The 21,542-nt window shown below is 41.8% G+C and overlaps 1 protein-coding gene across 8 annotated transcripts in view; it reads left to right on the top strand.

Moving 5' to 3' along the window:
- ZNF143 (zinc finger protein 143) overlaps positions 1-21,542 on the top strand; it is a 73,804-nt gene that overhangs the window by 32,000 nt on the left and 20,262 nt on the right. For all 8 annotated transcript variants that reach the window (XM_012456688.2, XM_012456687.2, XM_012456686.2 and 5 more), the window contains 5 exons: positions 4,344-4,463; positions 6,613-6,688; positions 8,639-8,764; positions 12,327-12,506; positions 19,532-19,759. In XM_012456688.2, the coding sequence (XP_012312111.1) occupies positions 4,344-4,463; positions 6,613-6,688; positions 8,639-8,764; positions 12,327-12,506; positions 19,532-19,759 (730 nt within the window). The remainder of the gene's footprint in view (positions 1-4,343; positions 4,464-6,612; positions 6,689-8,638; positions 8,765-12,326; positions 12,507-19,531; positions 19,760-21,542) is intronic.

Here is a 21,542-nt window from a genome sequence, read left to right as displayed (position 1 = left end):
TTTTTTTTTTTTTTTTTTTTTTTGAGTCGGAGTTTCGCACTTGTTACCCAGGCTGGAGTGCAATGGCGCGATCTCGGCTCACCGCAACCTCCGCCTCCTGGGTTCAGGCAATTCTCCTGCCTCAGCCTCCTGAATAGCTGGGATTACAGGCACGCGCCACCATGCCCAGCTAATTTTTTGTATTTTTAGTAGAGATGGGGTTTCGCCATGTTGACCAGGATGGTCTTGATCTCTTGACCTCGTGATCCACCCGCCTCGGCCTCCCAAAGTGCTGGGATTACAGGCGTGAGCCACCGCGCCCGGCCTGGTTTTTAAAAACTTTTTATAGAAATAGGGGTCCCCCCATGTTTCCCATACTGGTCTCAAACTCCTGAGGCTCAAGTGATCCTCCCATCTTGCCCTCCCAAAGTGTTGGAATTATAGGTACGAACCACTGCGTTTGGCCTAAAGAAACTTTTTATTCCAATTATATTTTATTTCTATTTCTTAGAGTTTTATTAAGATGTATTTCACATACTAGCTGGGCACAGTGGTACATGCCTGTAGTCCCAGCTATTCAGGAAGCTGAGGCAGGAGTATTCTTTGAGCCCAAGAACTTGAGTCTAGTGTGGACAACATAGCAAGATGCCAGTCTCAAAAAAAAAAAAAAAAAAAAAAGCAGGCGTAGTGACTCACACCTGTAATCCCAGCACTTGGGAGGCTGAGGCAGGTGGATCATGAGGTCAGGAGATGGAGACCATCCTGGCCAACTTGGTGAAATCCCGTCTCTACTAAAAATACAAAAATTGGCATGGTGGCACCTGCCTGTAATCCCAGATACTCAGCAGGCTGAGGCAGGAGAATCGTTTGAACTTGGGAGGCAGAGGTTGCAGTGAGCCGAGATCATGCCACTACACTCCAGCCTGGGGGACAGAGCAAGAATCTCTCTCAAAAAATATATATATATATTTTACATACTTTTTTTTTTTTTGAGATAGGATCTCACTTTGTCACCACAATTTTGTCTATTTTATTTCTGTAGTATTTATTTATTTATTGAGACAGGTGTTTCACTCTCACCCAGGCTGGAGTGCAGTGGCACAAACACAGCTTGCTGCAGCCTAACCTCCTGAACTCAAGCAATCCTCTCACCTCAGTTCCCTGAATAGATGGAACTATAGGCAGGTGCCACCATACACAGCTAACTTTTTTGCATTTTTTTTGTAGAGATGGGGTTTCACCATTTGCCCAGGTTAGTCTCGAACTCCTGAGCTCAAATGAGCTACCTTCCTTGGCCTCCAAAAGTGCTGGGATTATGAGCTTGAGCCACTGTGTCCAGCCTACATGCTATTTATTTATTTATTCATTTTGAGATGGTGTTTCACTCTTGTCGCCCAGCCTGGAGTGCAATGGCGTCATCTTGGCTCACTGCAACCTCCACCTTCTGGGTTCAAGCCATTCTCCTGCCTCAACCTCCTAAGTAGCTGGGATTACAGGCATGAGCCACCATGACTGGCCAATTTTGTGTGGTTTTTTGTTTGACAGAGTCTTGCTATGTTGCCCAGGTTAGAGGTGCAGTGGCGTGATCTCAGCTCACTGCAACCTCCATCTCCCAGGTTCAAGCGATTCTCCTGCCTCAGCGCCCCTAGTAGCTGGGATTACAAGCACACGCCACAACGCCTGGCTAATTTTTGTATTTTTAGTAGAGATGGAGTTTTGCTATGTTGGCCAGGCTGGTCTCAAACTCCTGACCTCAGATGATCCACCCACCTCGGCCTCCCAAAGTGCTGGGATTACAGGCATGAACCACTGCTCCCAGCCCTAATTTTGTATTTTTAGTAGAGATGGGGTTTCACTATGTATGTCAGGCTGGTCTTGAACTCCTGACGTGGGTGATCCACCCACGTCAGCCTCCCAAAGTACTGGGATTACAGGCCTGTGTCACCACGCCTGGCACAACCTACATAGTTTAAATATACCCATTTAGAGTGTACAGCTAAGTGGTTTTTAGTAAATTCAAAGAGTTGAACAATTATCACCATCTTAATTTTAGAACTTTAAAAATACCACTAAAAAGAAAAATTCCTTGTGATTCTGTTCCTGTATTTTAGTGGTATGAATTCTTTTATAAATCTTGTGACATTTTCAGGGTGAACCTAGCACTGTGAATTATGAAGGCATATAAGACACAGTCCTTGATTTCAAGTAGCTGATAGACTAATAGGGAAGAGAAGGAAATATAAATATCTTTACAATAGTTGTTTCAAGTTTCACACCAGTGATGTAAATTAAATATTACAGGTATGCTGAGGAATTGAAGAATCACTGTGTTTTGAATGGTGAGAACAGGCCTTATGGAAGTAGGGAGATGGAATCTCCTAAGCAGAGAAGATGTGGAATTATATCATTCTTTGTATAGGCACTTTTCAGTTTATAATAAACATTTTCCTTTTGCCCACTGGGAATTATGCATACTTTTATACAAATATTTTATCAACACAGATCTACCTTGATTAAGAAAATTATGGTCTGCAACATTTAATGGGCATACCACAGTATAAGCATGACAAAATAAATAGCTTGTAATTTAATGATTATATTGAGAGCTCTACTGCTTGTTATTTAGTTGATTTATATTACAAGGGAAAGTCAAAGTTTTCTGTACTCTTGTCATCTAATGCAGGGTACTTTTTAATTCCCACACCATTATTCTAGCCTCGGTAACTCCTCCTTTCTCTTTCCTTACCATTCTGGCATGTGTCTAATTGTAGTAGGCCATTACCCAGAATTATGTGCCGTGTGTGACAATCTGCAGAGATAGGATATTACAACATGATCACCACATGGCCCACAGAATAGAAAGTCATTCTTCAATTTTTATGATATCTTGATTTCTATTTTATAAAGCCTTTAAAAATCAGTGTTTGGATTTTTATGGTATTATATCCCAGAGAAATGATCTTCTATTGAATATAAGTACAGACTAGTATCATATGGATTGTAATGTTTCCTATAGGTGACTCAAATGACCTAATCCCGTCTTTCTCATTGCTTTTGAAATTGAAAACACTTTTGACAATGTTTTTAGGACATGTGTTCTAAAAAAAAGCAGGCAGATAGATTACTTGAGTATATCAAGGAAAACCTGCATACAATGGAAATGCTACTTGGGTTGATTTTCTAGAGTAGGAACAGATCTGTGAGCTCCAGCTGTGCGTTTTTGTGACTCTCTTTTTAACTACTATACTTTCAGAGCCACTAACTTCAACCATGCAATGGAATTAACCTGACTGACTCAGGGTGAGAGAGTCCTAGTAAAGTAATGACCTGAGATTGGAAACCCACATAACAGTTTTATCTTTTTTATTCTGAAAATCATAATTTATTTTATTTCTGTATTATTATTTTCTATTCGATTTTAATTTTTTGAGACTGAGTCTTCCTCTGTTGTCCAGGCTGGAGTGCAGTGGCATGATCTTGGCTCACTGCAACCTCTGCCTCCCAGGTTCAAGCAATTCTCTTGTCTCTGCCTCCCGAGTAGCTGGAATTACAGGCACATGCCACCATGCGCAGCTAGTTTTTATATTTTTAGTAGAGATGGGGTTTCACAATGTTGGCCAGGCTGGTCTCGAACTCTTTTTTTTTTTGAGATGGAGTTTCGCTCTTGTTACCCAGGCTGAAGTGCAATGGCGTGATCTCGGCTCACCGCAACCTCTGCCTCCTGGGTTCAGGCAATTCTCCTGCCTCAGCCTCTTGAGTAGCTGGGATTACAGGCACGCGCCACCATGCCCAGCTAATTTTTTGTATTTTTAGTAGAGACGGGGTTTCACCATGTTGACCAGGGTGGTCTCGATCTCTTGACCTTGTGATCCACCTGCCTCGGCCTCCCAAAGTGCTGGGATTACAGACGTGAGCCACCGCGCCCGGCCCTGGTCTTGAACTCTTGACCTCAGGTGATCCACCCTCTTCGGCCTCACAAAGTGCTGGGATTACTGGTGCGAGTGACAGTGCCTAGCTTGTATTTTTTGTTTATTTATTGAGACAGGTCTTACTCTATCACCCAGGCTGGAATGCAGTGGTGCAATCACAGCTCACTGCAGCCTTGACCTCGACCTCCCTGGGCTCAGGTGACCCTCCCACCTCAGCTTCCCAAGTACCTGGGACCACAGATGCACCACCACACCTGGCTAAATTTTTAATATTTTTTTGTATAGAGACAGGGTTTTGCCATGTTGCCCAGGCTAGTCTTGAATTCCTGGGCTCAAACGATCTGCCTACCTCTGCCTCCCAAAGTGCTAGGATTACTGGCATGAGCCACTGTGCCTGGCTTAAGTAATTTAAATAATACTATTTATTTTATTTAGATTGTTTTACAAGGACATGCAACAAGAGTAACTGCTAAATCTCAACAGAGTGGAGAGAAGGCATTTCGATGTGAATATGATGGATGTGGAAAATTATATACAACAGCTCATCATCTTAAGGTATATATAAAAGAAATGTTCTATCTAGTTATGAGAATACCTAGGATATTAAATACTAAGGTCATATTTTTGTGTAATTCAAATGCCACTGTTTTCTCTCACTTACCAAGATACACTTGGTCACACTCATACACAGATACGTAAAAACCTATGTAGACTTTAGAGACTGCCAGTTTTTGGAGGGCTTGGACTATGTTTTTTTCATCTCTGTATTCCTAATGTCCAGCATACTACCTGGCACATTGTAGGTTCTCTACATATTTGAATATATGTTGTCAAGTGTGAAATTTATATAATTGTATTGGAGACATGTGTGTAATCACACATCTCTGTTAATTCTCTGAAATCTAGCAAAAGTTGGTATTAATTTGTCTTTTAAATAGTTTGGCTAAGGCTGGGCCTGGTGGCTCAGGCCTGTAATCACAGCACTTTGGGAGGCCAAGGCGGGTGGATCACCTGAGATAAAGAGTTCAAGACCAGCCTGGCCAACATGGTGAAACCCCATCTCTACTAAAAATACAAAAATTAGCCAGGCGTGGTGGCAGGTGCCTGTAATCCCAGCTACTCCAGAGGCTGAGACAGGAGAGGTGGAGGTTGCAGTGAACTGAGATGGCGCCACTGTACTCCAGCCTGGGCAACAAAGAGGGAAACTCCATCTCAAAACAAAATAAATTAAAAAATAAATATTTAGGCTAAGTATTTTTATTTTACTTGCTGCTGTACATAACAGAACATACCATGACTCAATAATAGCTAAGATTTATTTTTTTGGGTTTTTTCTTTTTTGAGAAGGAGTCCTGCTCTGTCACTCAGGCTGGAGATCAGTGCCACGATCTTGGCTCACTGCAACCTTTGCCTCCCAGGTTCAAGCGATTCTCCTGCCTCAGCCTCCTGAGTAGCGGGGATTACAGACACGCACCATCACGCTCAGCTAATTTTTGTATTTTTAGTAGAGACAGGGTTTCGCCATGTTGGCCAGGCTGGTCTTGAACTCCTGACCTTCGTGATCCACTCGCTTCAGCCTCCCAAAGTGCTGGGATTACAGGCATGAGCCACCGCGCCTGGCAAAGAGTTGTTAAATAACTTTCAATGTGTCAGGAAGTGTGTGCTTAGCATATTTGGAGTAGTGGCCCTAGGGCTTACCTTCATTACTTATCAGTAACCTTGACATGTTAGTTGACCTTAGTACCTCATTTTCCTCATCTATAAAATTAGATTCTAAGAGTTATCTCCCTCTCAGAGTGGTTGTAAAAATTAAATGAGTTTATACGGTACACATAAAGTACTAAAGAGAGTGGCCTGATGTAGTAAATGTTAGCCATTGTCATTGTTACTCATTTGTCATGGCAACCCTCTATGGTTGATACTATTGTGTCCCCACTTTTTAGAGAGACCTTTCAGGCTTAGAGAAGGTAAGTGCCCATGACAGCACCACTAGGCAGTTGGTGGATCCTTGCCTCAGATCCAGGCCCCTCTAGCGGCAGCCTCCACACTTTTAACCTTACATTGTGTAGTCTCTCCCAGCCCCCTGCTTCTGGTTTCTCATCATGTGCATGTTTCATGCAAATACCTTTGACCACTCTAGAAAGCTCAGCCCTCGAACATTGCTGTTCCCTACTTAAAATATTAGTAAGTAACTTAATATTTATTATTTAGGTCTGTATTGAGGACTATTGGGCTATCTGTTTTGTGAAGTTTTTTTTTTTTTTTTTTTTTTTTTTTTTTTGAGACAAAGTCTCACACTGTCGCCCAGGCTGGAGGCTGGAGTACAATGGCATGATCTCAGCTCACTGCAGCCTCCACCTCCCAGGTTCTAGCAATTCTTCTGCCTCAGCCTCCTGAGTAGCTGGTATTACAGGTGCCTGCCACCACACCCGGTTAATTTTTTGTATTTTTAGTAGAGACAGGGTTTCACTATGTTGGCCAGGCTGGTCTTGAACTCCTGAGCCCATGATCCGCATACTTTGGCCTCCCAAAGTGCTGGGATTACAGGTGTGAGCCACCGAATCTGGCCTTTTTTTTTTTTTTTTTTTAAATAAAGTATACAACAAAATCATTTAGCAGTGTGGGAAAAAATAGGTCTGTGTTGCAACCATCTTCCTGAGGAATATGTAAAGGAAATAGAATTATGCCTGCATTTTAATCACAGGTCCATGAGAGGTCACACACAGGAGATCGGCCTTATCAGTGTGAGCATGCAGGCTGTGGGAAGGCATTTGCAACAGGTAAAAATACGAATTTTGTTCTTTTCTTGGTTCCAGTTAGGGGTCAAGTAGAGACAGCCCAGTGGAAGGAACTGACCCTTTGGCTGTATCTGTATCTGTAGAAGCACATGATCAGTTTTTCAGTCTCTCTCATAACTGCCTTTTGTCCTGCTTGCTCTACACCCCTCTTTGTTCTTTTCTCCACTGACCTGTCTCTGCCTGCTGTGTTTTTCTTTTTCTTTCTCTCTTTTTTTTTTTTTTTTTTTTTTGAGACATTTTCACTCTGTCACTCAGGTTGGAGTGCAGCGGCAGGATCTTGGCTCACTGTAAACACCGCCTCCCAGGTTCAAGCATTTCTTTTTTTATTTTTATTTTTATTTATTTATTTATTTATTTATTTATTTTTTGAAACAGAGTCTCACTCTGTTGCCAGGCGCCAGGCTGGAGTGCAGTGGCACAATCTCGGCTCACTGCAACCTCCGTCTCCTGGGTTCAAGCAATTCTCCTGCCTCAGCCTCCCGAGTAGCTGGGACTACAGGCACGTGCCACCATGCCCAGCTAGTTTTTTGTATTTTTAGTAGAGACAGGGTTTCACCATGTTGACTAGGATGGTCTCGATCTCTTGATCTTGTGATCCACCCGCCTCGGCCTCCCAAAGTGCTGGGATTATAGGCTTGAGCCACCGCGCCCGGCCCAGGTTCAAGCATTTCTAGTGCCACAGTCTCCTGAGTAGCTGGGCTAATATTTTTTATTTTTAGTAGAGGTGGTGTTTTGCTATGTTGGCCAGGCTGGTCTCAAACTCCTGGCCTCAAGTGATCCATCCGCCTCAGCCTACCAAAGTGCTGGGATTACAGGTGTGAGCTACTGTGCACCTGACCTGCCTGCTGTGTTTAATACTTTTCACTCCACAATCTGTTTATATTTAGCAGGAAAATAAAAGCCAAGCTTTTTTGTTCATTTGTTTTTTGTACTGTAGATGGAGTTTCACTCTTGTCGCCCAGTCTAGGGTGCAATGATGCAATCTTGACTCACCGCAATCTCTGCCTCCCAGACTCAGGCAGTTCTCCTGCTTCAACCTCCAGAGTAGCTGGGATTATAGGCATGTGCCACCACACCCAACTAATTTTTTTATTTTTGGTAGAGTCGGTTTTACTCCTTGGTCAGGCTGGTCTCAAACTCCTGACCTCAGTGATCCACCTGCCTCAGCCTCCCAAAGTTCTGGGATTACAGGCATGAGCCACTGCGCCCAGCCAAAAGCTAAGCTTTAAAGGCTGCCATAGACTCTAACATTAATACAGACCTAAGTAGTGGGATGGGGCCTCTCCAGAGATGCATCCAGCAGGGCCGGGACTGGCACCAGACTTCCTGATTTCCATTCTTCATTCCATGTCTTGATTCCACTTTGAGCTTTTGGAGTATGAGAACATCTAATAAAATTGAGGCACTTTAAAAAAAGAAACACACAACCTCTTCTAGACAGAGATGAAACTATTCAATTTTCAGCATGGCAGTCCTGAGCTGTGATACATTTTTATTTTTATTTTTTTTTGAGATGAAGTCTCACTTTGTCGCCCAGGCTGGAGTGCAATTGCGTGATCTCGGCTCACCGCAACCTCCACCTCCTGGATTCAAGTGATTCTCCTGTCTCAGTCTCCCGAGTAGCGAGGACTACAGGCGCACACCACCATACCTGGATAAGTTTTTGTATTTTTAGTAGAGACGGGTTTCACCATGTTGGCCAGGCTGGTCTGAAACTCCTGACTTCAGGTGATCCGCCCGCCTCTGCCTCCCAAAGTGCTGGGGTTACAGGTGTGAGCCACCGCACCCAGCCTTTTTGTACATTTTAAGTATTCTGTGTATATGCCTAATATTTTATACTTGGTATTGACTGTATTTTTCAGTAGCTTAATCTCAATGTGCATGTTTAGAGGAGTATTGTGTAATTAAATTTCTTTTAATTTTTTCTTAAAGGTTATGGATTAAAAAGTCATGTCAGAACTCATACGGGAGAAAAGCCATATCGGTGTTCAGAAGATAATTGTACTAAATCTTTCAAAACTTCAGGAGATCTACAGAAACATATCAGAACTCATACCGGTACTAGTAGAAACAGAGTGTCGTATTTAGGCCAGAAATTCTTAGTCTGCAGGGAGGGGACTTGAGGAAGGAGTCTCTGAAAGAGTTTCAGGGAATCACTATCAATGGCTTCTCTTAAACCTCTGAAATTCCACATGACTTGCTGTTTGTGCATGTCTGCTGCTTTTCAGGATGAGGGCCCATAGCTCTGTTAGATTCTCAAAGGGTCCATGTCCCAGAAAAGATTAACAGTGTCTCTAGACCACCAGCTCTCTCAGATTTTAGGAGCTGTCTGGGCAACAAGCTTATTTACTTAGGATTACACATCTAATTAGTAGCCAAGCTGAGACAGAACCTAAGGCATTCAATTGTTTCTCCTTTACTAAGCAGCTACTAAAGAAAGTGTGTGAACCCCAACAGCTCCACAGACGAAAAGACTTATTTCTTTTTAGGATCATTTCTTCTTCTCTTTAAATTTTATCTTCTTTTCCTAAATAATACTTTATTCTTTTTTTTTTTTTTTGAGGCAGAGTTTCACTCTTGTTACCCAGGCTGGAGTGCAATGGCGCGATCTCGGCTCACTGCAACCTCCGCCTCCTGGGTTCAAGCAATTCTCCTGCCTCAGCCTCCCGAGTAGCTGGGACTACAGGCACGCACCACCATGCTCGGCTAATTTTTTTTATGTTTAGTAGAGACGGGGTTTCACCATGTTGACCAGGATGGTCTCGATCTCTTGACCTCGTGATCCACCCGCCTCGGCCTCCCAAAGTGCTGGGATTATAGTCATGAGCCACCGCGCCCGGCCAATAATACTTTATTCTTATCTCCCTGACTATCTCCTCTCCTCCTTATACTTGATTACTTATGGAATTGGTATTAATAAGGTAAATATTTGCTTTGGATTGGAACTAGAAAAAGTTCAGAAGCTGTTGATAAGAGATGGTCTTATAAGCTGTTGACTAATACAGCATAAGATAATTTAATTTGGGATTTTACTATAGATGTTATAAACATGGTATAATAACTGTATCCTCATGTGCAGAAATAGCTGAAATAGTTTAGCTAATTTCCATGTAGGATTCTCAAAGCTGTTAATGTTTAACCTGCAGCTCAAGTATGACCCCAAATTGACTTTACAACATTGAAGAGCAGAGCTGTAGGTCTCTGCTTCCATCTCATTCATGCACTTTTTATTTATTGTTTCAGAGGCAAGTATTTCCAAGCCACTGTAGATTCTGTTTGATTTGCAAATAAAACCAACTTGTTATATAAAACCAAATAGTCTAATTTTATAAATATTGGTTTTAAAATGTCAGGATTATTATTTCTTTCATAGTATTCATTTGTCAAACCACATGTTCATATAACAGCTTTAAAATCATGATATTTTCATTGGTATAGTGTTGGATTGAGTAAGGAGCATAGGGACTTCTGTAACAAACACAGAAGATTTCAGTGCAAAAACAAAACACGATGTTACAGAATCAGAGTAGTAATACAGTGAAAATTATCCTAGAACAGTTGATTCCCTATCATAGCATGTCTGAGCTGGGAAGACTTTAGAGGTCATCCCGATCCAAGAGAGGAGACTTGCCCAAGATAAACTCTTTGTTCTCTCCTTAGGCTGACATAGTGAATAAAACTTACTAAAGATAGGATCAAAGATTCCAAAATGATTTCATACTTAACAGGAAGAAATCTTTTGGAATGGTTCCACCAATAGGGAAATCATAATTTCATTTGACAAAAAGAAAAATAAACTAGTTAGGCATGGTGGCATATGCCTGTGGTCCCAACTACCCAGTAGGCTGGGGTGGGAGGATTGCTTGAGGGCAGGAGTTCGAGGCTGCAGTGTATAACCATCATGCCTGTGAAGAGCCACTGCATTCCAGCCTGAGCAATATAGTGAGGCTCCGTGTCAAAAAGTTTAACAAACTTACTATATATGGATAAATATCTGTATCTGTCTATATAGAGAGAGTTTTTTTTTTTCCTTCCTCAGAGTTCTTTGCATAATTTGAGCTCATCCTAGAAAAGGGTACATGGGAATTAAAAGCAAAGGCTACTTCTTGCTTGACAGTTTAAAGACCTTTCGTGTTCCAAGATTGTATAAAGCAAATATGAAGGAAAGGAACATAATTGGTAAAGCAGTTTGGTTTTTTTTTTTTTTTGAGACAGTGTCTTACTTTGATGCCCAGGCTGGTGTACAATGGCACAGTCACGGCTCACTATGGCCTCAACTTCTTGGGCTCAGGTGATCCCCCCCATCTCACCCTCTGGAGTAGCTGGGACTACCAGTGTGCACCACCACGCCTGGCTAATTTTTTGTAGAGCTGGGGTTTTGCCATGTTGCCCAGGCTGGTGTTGAACTCCTGGGCTCAAGTGATTCACTTGCCTTACCTCTCAAAGTGCTGGGAATACAGGCATGCACTACTATACCTGGCCAGACATTTTCATAAACTTAGATTATGAGAGGAGGAGGAGTACGTCCAGCAGATATTTTTGACATATATTATATGCTAGGCCCTAGATTTTCTTTTTTTTCTCTTTTGGTTCAATAAGAAGTATTTGTTGAACCTATTGTTTCCTAATACAGTTAATGTTAGGCATTATCTTGCTGAATATTAGTTAAAGCACCATTTTTTTTTCCTTAAGATGGGGTCTCATTTTGTCGTGCAGGTTGGAGTGCAGTGGCACGATATTGGCTCACTGCAACCTCCGCCTCCCGGGTTCAAGCAGTTCTCCTGCCTCAACCTCCCAAGTAGCTGGGATTATAGGTGTGTGCTACCATGCCCGACTAATTTTTTGTATTTTCAGTAAAGACAGGATTTCACCATGTTGGCCAGGCTGGTCAAAACACCTTTTTTTTGGTTGTTGTTGTTTTGGAGATGGAGTCTCACTCTGTCGCCCAGCCTGGAGTACCATGGTGCAATGTCAGCTCACTGCAGCCTCCTTCTCCTAGGTTCAAGCAATTCTTCTGCCTCAGCCTCCTAAGTAGCTGGGATTACAGATGTACACCACCATGCCTAATTTTTGTATTATTAGTAGAGATAGTGTTTCACCGTGTTGGTCAGGATGGTCTCGAACTCCTGACCTTGTGATCTGCCCATCTTGGCCTCTCAAAATGCTGGGATTGCAGGCATGAGCCACTGTGCCCGGCTGCAAAACACCATATTTTTAAAGAGCAAAAACTATTTTCCTTCAAGATATTATAGAATAAATCAAGTAGGAGATAAGCTTTTAGGGAACTCTGTGTTCTAATTTAATCCATGTTCTTGACTGTATTTTTCTTGTGTATTTCCTATGTTTTCTTCTTGCTTTTTTGCCTACCTGGATGATTCTTTCTTGGAGAGCCATGTAATCAGTGATTAGTTTTGAATGCTATTCCTGGTTTCTTACATAAATTTAAGTTTGGAATGAAAGATGCAGTTTCCCCCCCAAAAAAAAAATGCTCGAAAGGGAAGCTCAGCACAAGAAGGCTAGAGTCTTGAGCATGATCTTAGGGAGGATTGAAGGATAAGACGTTTCAATCTTCTATATATTTTTGCACCATTTAATGTATTATTACCCTTTATATTTTCAGGAGAAAGGCCCTTTAAGTGTCCCTTCGAAGGCTGTGGACGGTCCTTTACAACATCAAATATCAGAAAAGTGCATGTTAGGACACACACAGGAGAAAGACCTTACTACTGCACAGAGCCAGGATGTGGGAGGGCATTTGCCAGTGCAACCAATTATAAAAACCATGTGAGGATACACACAGGTAACAATCTCTGATTTTTTTTTTTTTTTTAAATCTTCCAAGGCTCAGTTTAACTCATGCCTTTTCCAGAAACCATTTCCAACTAATCTCTTCCCTCCTTTCTATCACTTGGCATGGTGGAAAGATATAAGCAACTTAAAAAAGTTTCACCTTAACATTCATACATTCATTTGTTCAAGAGACAAGTTATTGAATATCTCCTGCCAGGCATCAAATAGAGAGAGATAAGACATTATCAAGGGCAGGCTACTTGGGAAGAGAGAGTAGACACACAGTTGCTGCAGAGTGTCTCCCATTATGTGGACAACATTCTATGGGAGCAGAGCAAGAAGCAGTCACTTCTGTGGGATTGGGAGAAGCATTCTGGGAATGCTTTCGAGGGAATTTTGACATACAGACTTCCCTGAAGTTTGCCACATATGAGAAAAGGGTATTCCTGGCAGGGAAAATGTCATGGGAAAAGGCACAAAGGTATGAAAAAGCATGATACTCAGTGGTTCCATATGACAGGAGCATCAAATACATGTAGAAGATTTCTACAAAGTGAGTTCTGAGAGGTAGCCAGAGGCCTTGTGTGTTGTGCTGTCCTAGTTAAGGTGTTTCTTAGACTGGACTTTGAGAAGCTTGAGAGGTGGAAGGGTGGTCCATGGATATATTCTTTTTTTTGTAAACTGCTTTATTGAAATATAATTCATATACTATACAATTCATCCATTTAAAGTATATAATTCAGTGTTTTTTAGTATATTCACAAGGTTGTACAACCATCATCACAATTCAATTTTAGAATATTTTCATTTCCCCCAAAAGAAACTCCATACTTAGGAGGAATCCTTTCCCCACTCCACCTGCCAGCTATAAGCAATCACGAATCTACTTTCCCTCCTATGGGTTTTCCCATGCTGGACATGGTCATATAAATGGAATCATGCAATATGTGGGGTTTTTGTCTGACTTTGTTCTCTTAGCATAATGTTTTTGAAGTTCAGCCATATCGTAGCATCTTTTAAATTATTTCCTTTTTCAGTAATTTAATAGTATTTCATTATATTGATATACCACATTTTGTTTATTCATTCATCAGCTGTTTTCACTTTCTGGCTATTATGAATAATAATAGATGACATATATCTTATGTATTCTTTATAGGCTATGAGTATTCATGTACAAGTTTTTATGTGGACATGTTTTCATTTCTCTTGTGTGTGCTTAGGAGTGGACTTGCTAGGTCATATGCTAACTCAGTGCTTGACATTTTAGGAACTTCCAAACTGTTCTCTGAAGTGGCTGCACCATTTTACAATCTTACCAGCAATATATATGGGTTCCAGTTCCCCACATCCCAGCTAACAGTTGTTATTATCTGTCTTTTACGATTATAGCCATCTTAGTAGGTATGAATTGATATCTCATTCTGACTTTTTTTTTTTGGCATCCCTGGGTGGGCACAAATCATTCTGACTTTTGATTTGCATTTTCCTGATGGCTAATGATGTGAAGCATCTTTTTTTCCCCCCCAAGACAGAGTCTTTCTCTGTCACCCAGGCTGGAGCGCAGTGGTGCGATCTCGGCTTACTGCAGCCTCTGCCTCCCAGGTTCAAGCAATTCTCCTGCCTCAGCCTCCTAAGTAGCTAGGATTACAGGCGCCTGCCACTGCCTGGACGAATTTTGCATTTTTAATAGAAACGAGGTTTCACCATGTTGGCCAGTTTCGTCTCAAACTCATGACTTTGTGATCCTCCCACCTTGGCCTCCCAAAGTGCTGGGATTACAGGAGTGAGCCACCGCACCTGGCTGAAACATTTTTTTAATGTATTTATTAGCCATATGTTTATCTTCTTTGGAGAAATGTCTATTCAGATCCTTTGCCCATTTTTAAAATTGGGTTGTCTCTATTACTGAGTTGTATGACTTTCTAATTCTAGATCCAAGTCTCTTATCAGATGTATAATTTACAAATATTTTCTTCCATTCTGTGGCTGGTTTTTTAATTCTCTTGATGATACTGTTTGCAGTATAGAAGCTTTTAATTTTGATGCTCCATTTTGTGGATGTATTTTTGGTGGATGAGAATGGAAAGGCAAATGTGAGAGTAGTACAGGATGTGCATTAGTTTTATTTAAAAAATTCTTTTTTTTTTTTTTTTGAGACAGAGTCTCGCTCTGCCATCCAGGCTGTAGGGCAGTGGCACAATCTTGGCTCACTGCAACCTCTGCCTCCTGGGTTCAAGCAACTGTCCTGCCTCAGCCTCCTGAGTAGCTGGGACTACAGGCACCCACTACCACGCCTGGCTAATTTTTACATTTTTAGTAGAGAAAGGGTTTCACCATATTGGCCAGGCTGGTCTCAAACTCTTGGCCTTGTGATCCGCCCACCTCAGCCTCCCAAAGTGCTGGGATTAAAGGCGTGAGCCACCACGCCTGGCCAGAAAATTTTTAATATAGTTTTATTACTGGTATTAAGGGTAATCTTATCTTGTGTTAATTCAAAATTAAAAGACCTTTTTTTTTTGAGACAGAGTCTCCATCTGTTGTTCAGACTGGAATGCAGTGTTGTAATCTCGGCTCACTGCAACCTCCACCTCCTGGGTTCAAGCGATTCTTCTGCCTCAGCCTCCTGAGTAGCTGGAATTACAGGTGTGTGCCATCACACCTGGCTGATTTTTGTATTTTTAGTAGAGACAGGGTTTCACCATATTGGCCAGGCTGATCTTGAACTCCTGACCCCAGGTGATCCACCCGCTTCTACCTCCCAAAGTGCTGGGATTACAGGAATTAGCCATCACGTCCAGCCCTGATACTCAGTTGTTGTACTACACATAAACACGTACCTACAAATGAGTTCACTTACTGTTAAATAATAATGGCCAGGCATGCTGGCTCACACCTGTAGTTCCAGCACTTTGGGAGGCCAAGGCAGGCAGATCACCTGAGGTCAGGGGTTTATGACTAGCCTGGCCAATATGGTAAAACCCCATCTCTACTAAAAAATATAAAAATTAGGTGTGGTGGTGGGCATCTGTAATCTCAGCTACTTGGGAGGCTGAGGCAGGAGAATCTCTTGAACCCGGGAGGTAGAGGTTGCAATGACCTGAGATCACGCCACTGCACTCCAGCCTGGGAAACGAGAAAACTCCATCTCAAAAAAATAAATAAGCCGGGCGCGGTGGCTCACCTGTAATCCCAGCACTTTTGGGGAGGCTGATGTGGATGGATCAGAAGGTCAAGAGATCGAGACCATCCTGGCCAACATGGTGAAACCCCATCTCTACTAAAAAGACAAAAAAATTAACTGGTTGTGGTGGCACGCACCCGTAGTCCCAGCTACGCAGGAGACTGGCTAAGGCAGGAGAATCACTTTAACCCAGGAGGCGGAGATTGCAGTGAGCCGAGATCGCACCACTGCAGTCCAGCCTGGCAACAGAGCGAGACTCTGACTTAAATAAATAAATAATTGCTGTTTTCAGTGCTTCTTATTATAATATAGGTGCTTAAGAGCCTTATTGTGATAATTGGAGAAAATGGCAGGGGCTTTTTGGATGGGCTGGGAAAATATTATTTTTCTCATTTAAAGTAATGGAATATAGAGCTGGGCTCAGTAGCTCATGCCTGTAATCCCAGCACTTTGGGAGGTCGAGGCGGGTGAATTGCCTGAGCTCAGGAGTTCAAGACCAGCCTGGGCAACACAGTGAAACCCCGTCTCTAAAATACAAAAAATTAGCTGGATGTGGTAGTGTGTGCCTGGTAATCCCAGCTACTCGGAGGGCTGAGGCAGAAGAATTGTTTGAACCTGGGAAGCAGAGGTTGCAGTGAGCTGACATCATGCCGTTGCACTCCAGTCTGGGCGACAGAGCAATAGATTACATCTCAAAAAGAAAAAAAAGTAATGGAATACAGACTAATTATCTGAAAGCTAGCCATTCAGCACATTTTATAGGCAAAATAAGAGAGATGCCTACGTTAAGTTTGGCCATATTGATGTCTTTGGAACATTTAGATAGAGCAGTGCTCTCAAATGAGGCTGCATATTAGATATATCTCTTTAAAATAGACTAATTCCCCAGATCCTGTCTGCAAAGATTCTGACATAATTGTACTGGGGTGAGTTCCAGGCATCAGGATATATTAAAAGTTCCCCAGGTCTTTAGAAGAAATGATTGGCTCATGATCAAGTAACTGCTACAATAAATGCCCACACTATCCAGCAGAGTGTAAAGATTCAGCTCTGTGAAATGCACTCCTTTTTTTCTTTTTCTTTTTTTTTTTTTTTGGCAAGGCTAGTCAGATGACCCACGTGAGGATGCAACTAGCCAGTAAGGGAGCACAAAAGCATAATCCAAATCCATTTGCCTCTTGGCTGTGATTTGGTGTCACCTAGTGGCAATTTCTGCTCTAGCCTAAATATCAACTGGACTGATTTTTCCTCAGGTGATCTGCCTGCCTCGGCTTCCCAAAGGCAAAGGCATTAACCTGCCTGCTTTGAGAATGGGAACTGGGCAGAGTACAGGAAGCAAACACCAATTACTGTATGTGTAAGACTTGTGTTATAGTACGTTAGTGTGATATCTTATTTTTAGATGGGTTTTCAGTGTTTAGAACCATTGGGAACAGTGCAGTTACTCAAGGAATGTGTCGAATGAGAATAAACCAGGACATGTATATGTACACATACTTTGATAAGTTTGAGTTCATACCAATGCCTCCAATTCCATTTCACCACAGGGTTCTTTTTTTCCCTTCCCTTATTCCATATTTGTAGTCTCCTTTTTCCACAGCAGTAAACCTGCCTTCCAGCAGCATTTGAAAATATTTACTCATTTGCTCAGTCTTTTATTCCATCTAAAATAGTTTTAGAATCACTTCACCCTTACACTACAGTGAACAGACCTACTAAAAAAGAGCTGAATATTTGATCTAAAATAGTTTCAGAATCACTTCACCCTTACACTACAGTGAACAAACCTACTAAAAAAGAGCTGAATATTTGTTTGCAATTCTTCCCCTCACCTTTGCCACTGAGCCCAAGACTGAGGGCATAAGTCAAATACTGTATAAATGAGTTACTTTAATTAATTTATTTGTTCCCTCACCTTCAGGGTAGTATTTACTTAAACAATTAGGTTAATTTGTTCCAGTTTACTTTCAGTTTTAGGTCCGCACACCACCATATGTTAGCACTGTTTGGATAGTTTGTGATATTAAGTAATTATTATTAGTTTTGTTAACATATTTTTTTTTAACTGGGACCCATCTTTTAGATACACAGTCTGAAAGAAAAGGAATGTTATCTGGAACTATTTCAGAATAGTCCTGGTGAGGAAGAATGGGGGAAATGGGTAGTAAATATAAGAAACAATATTAGTCATGAATTGATAGTTGAAGCTGGATGATTGGTACATGGGGGTTATTACACTATTTCTCTATACTTTTGTGTATATTTCAAATTTTCTATAATAAAAAGTTCTAAAAATATATGTACTGCCTATAATGTTCTCAAGCTTTTTCATAGAAAAAAAATACTTACTTCCATGTGTATTGCCTGCTTGCTATTAGTGAATACTCAGTAGCTTTTGATTGGATGCAAGAAATCAGGTTCAGTTAAATGAAACACATTTGTCCTTTGAGGTGTATTGATATATCTAACGTTGTTTAGATATATTTTAATAGACTTTTTTTTTTGAGTTGGAGTTCTGCTCTTGTTGCCCTGGCTGGTGCAGTGGCGCAATCTCGGCTCACTGCAACCTCCTCCACCTTCTGGGTTCAAGCAGTTCTCCTGCCTCAGCCTCCCAAGTAGCTGGGATTACAGGCATGCGCCACTATGCCTGGCTAATTTTGTATTTTTGGTAGAGGCAGGGTTTCTCCATGTTGGTCAGGCTGGTCTGGAACTCCCGACCTCAGGTGATCTGCCTGTCTCAGCTTCCCAAAGTGCTGGGATTACCGACTTTTTTTTTTTTTTTTTGAGACAGAGTTTCACTTTTGTTGCCCAGGCTGGAGTCCAGTGGCACAATCTCGGCTCACTGCAACCTCCTCCACCTCCTGGGTTCAAGCATTTCTCCTGCTACAGCCTCCCGAGTAGCTGGCATTACAGGCATGCACTACCACGTCTGCCTGATTTTGTATTTTTAGTAGAGACAGGGTTTCTTCATGGTGGTCAGGCTGGTCTCGAACTCTTGACCTCAGCCGATCTGCCTGCTTCAGCCTCTAAAATTACTGGGATTATAGGTGTGAGCTACTGCGCCTGGCCAAATGTTTAATAGACTTTTTAAGAAAATCCTTTTTTATTATCTTTATAAAATTCTTAGGATAAGCTGCATAAGTTACAATAATATTTGCATTTATTATTGTCATTATTAGTAGAGTATCACTAACAGTATCTAGATTACCTAGTTATGGGAAACAAGAAATTACAATTTCATCAAGGTTAGAGTTAAACTGGGTAACATCTCCATTCTTTTCCCATTCCTTGAGATAAAGGGGAACATGGTGTTGATGCATGGGGACTACACTAAGGATGCATGCTAACTTTTTAATCAAGTCAAAACCATAGTAAGGGAATCTTTTCTTGTGTGCTGCCTCATGGTGGGATGAGGAGGGATTTGGCAACTATTTATTTTTAGAGGTATTTTACCTCCTGCAGGGGAAGTGTGGAATGATCATGCCTACATATGTAAAAGTTCACCTTTTTATTTATTTATTTATTTATTTATTTTTATTGAGACAGAGTCTCACTTTGTCACCCAGGCTGGAGTGCAATGGCTCGATCTTGGCTCACTGCAACCTCCGCCTCCTGAGTTCAAGTGATTCTCCTGCCTCAACCTCCTGAGTAGCTGGGACTATAGGCGCGTGCCACTACGCCTGGCTAATTTTTGTTTTTTTTAGTAGAGATGGGGTTTCACTGTGTTAGCCAGGGTGGTCTCGATCTCCTGACCTCGTGATCCGCCCACCTTGGCCTCCCAAAGTGCTGGGATTACAGGCGTGAGCCACTGCACCCGGCAAGTTGACCTTTTCTTTGGTTCTGTTCTTTAGGGGAAAAGCCATATGTTTGTACAGTTCCTGGTTGTGACAAAAGGTTTACAGAATATTCCAGTTTGTACAAACATCATGTTGTCCACACTCATTCTAAACCTTACAACTGTAACCACTGTGGGAAGACATACAAGCAGATCTCCACGCTGGCCATGCACAAACGGACAGCCCACAACGACACTGAGCCCATCGAAGAGGAGCAGGAAGCCTTCTTTGAGCCGCCCCCAGGTGAGAGTTTTGTCTACCATATTTTGTTTCTGAGTTTGAGAATCAACAGTTATGAACATAAGTTATGATTCATAGCATTTTCTCAAATCATAAATGTTTCATTCGTATAATCACACAAACAAAATTTACAACTGTGGTAAGTGTTATTGAGAAAAGTATGTGGTGCTCTGGGATGTATAGAAGGGAATGTTAGTCTGGGAGGTCAAGGAAGGGATTTTTGGAGTGATCTAGAGGTTGAATAGGGGTTAACTGGTTGAAGAAGCCGGGGTTGTGGGGAAGGGAAGCAGGGAGCAAAGGCAGGTAAATGTTCCAAATAGAGAGAATGGTACATGCAGAAAGCCGGGAGGTTGGAGAGATCAAAGTAAATTGTAGATGCTGAATGAATCCTGGCCAGTAGGGCAGTTCTGCCTGGGAAGGTGGTGTGAAGCAAGGCTGGAGAGCAAGGCAGGGGTAGCCAGATGTTTGGGTCCATTAAGAATGTTGGTCTTAATCTTAATAGTAGAGAAGTACTCCCAAATAACTTCATTGATTCAGGTGCCATTAAGTATGTTATTGTAAGAGACAAAATTATTCATTTCAATAAACTTGGAAAAATATTTTGGAGAATTACATTGAATTATTTCAGGTAAATTATTAAGCATAGGTAAGTAGGTAAAAGAGGTAAAAGGAGAAGGTTTTTCTTTCTTCCTTTCTTTTTTTTTTTTTTTTTTTTCCAGATGAAGTTTCGCTCTTGTTGCCCAGGCTGGAGTGCAGTGGTATAATCTCGGCTCACCACAAGAGTCAAGATTCTCCTCAACCTCCGCCTCCCAGTTTTAAGTGATTCTCCTGCCTTAGCTTCCCAAGTAGCTGGGATTACAGGCATGCGCCACCATGCCCAGCTAATTTTGTGTTTTTAGTAGAGACAGTTTCTCCATGTTGGCCAAGCTGGTCTCAAACTCCTGACCTCAGATGATCTGCCTACCTCAGCCTGCCAAAGTACTGGGATTACAGGTGTGAGCCACCACGCCCAGCTGGAGGTAGGTTTTTCTAAAACACAAAACATGGGTGGGCTCAGTGGCTCACTCCTGTAATCCCAGCACTTTGGGAGGCTGAGGCGGATGGATCACTTGAGGTCAGGAGTTCGAGACCAGCTTGTCCAACATGGCGAAACCCCATCTCTACTAAAAATGCAAAAATTAGCTGGGCACAGTGGTTCACGCCTGTACTCTCAACTACTTGGGAGGCTAAGTCAGGAGAATTGCTTGAACCCGGGACGTGGAGGTTGCAGTGATCGTGAGCCAAGATTGCACCACCGCACTCCAGCCTGTATGACAGGAGTGAGACTCCATCTCAAAAAAAAAAAAAAAATCACAGAACAAAGCAGGTTTTCTTACTGTTTAATTGAGTACCTCCTAAATGAAGTAAATTTGAAAATTAAGAGAAGACATATTTTCTTCTTTTTAACAAGTGATATTGAAGCATTGAAAAGCATTCAGGTAGAAACAGTTTGTTGGAGAATAAGGGAAAGAACAGATCATCTGTTCAGATGATTCCTTGTAGTCCTGATTTGTCTTTTCAGGTATTTGTTAGGTGATGGTATGAGAATAGCAATTCTGCCGGGCATGGTGGCTCACACCTGTAATCCAAGCACTTTGGAGGCCAAGGCGGGCGGATCACCTGAGGTCAGGAGTTCAAAACCAGCCTGACCAACATGGTGTGAAACCTCATCTTAAAAAAAAAAAAAAAGAAAATAGCAATTCCATCAGTCTTGATGGTGATTATTTTCTGGCCAAAACGCTATTAA

The sequence above is a fragment of the Aotus nancymaae genome, unplaced genomic scaffold (assembly GCF_030222135.1).
Source record: "Aotus nancymaae isolate 86718 unplaced genomic scaffold, 86718_ANA_hifiasm-v0.15.2.pri h1tg000059l, whole genome shotgun sequence".
NCBI classification, from domain to species: domain Eukaryota; kingdom Metazoa; phylum Chordata; class Mammalia; order Primates; family Aotidae; genus Aotus; species Aotus nancymaae.
The sequence above is the reverse complement of the archived record's forward strand: the minus strand, read 5'-3'. Positions and strand labels throughout refer to the sequence as shown.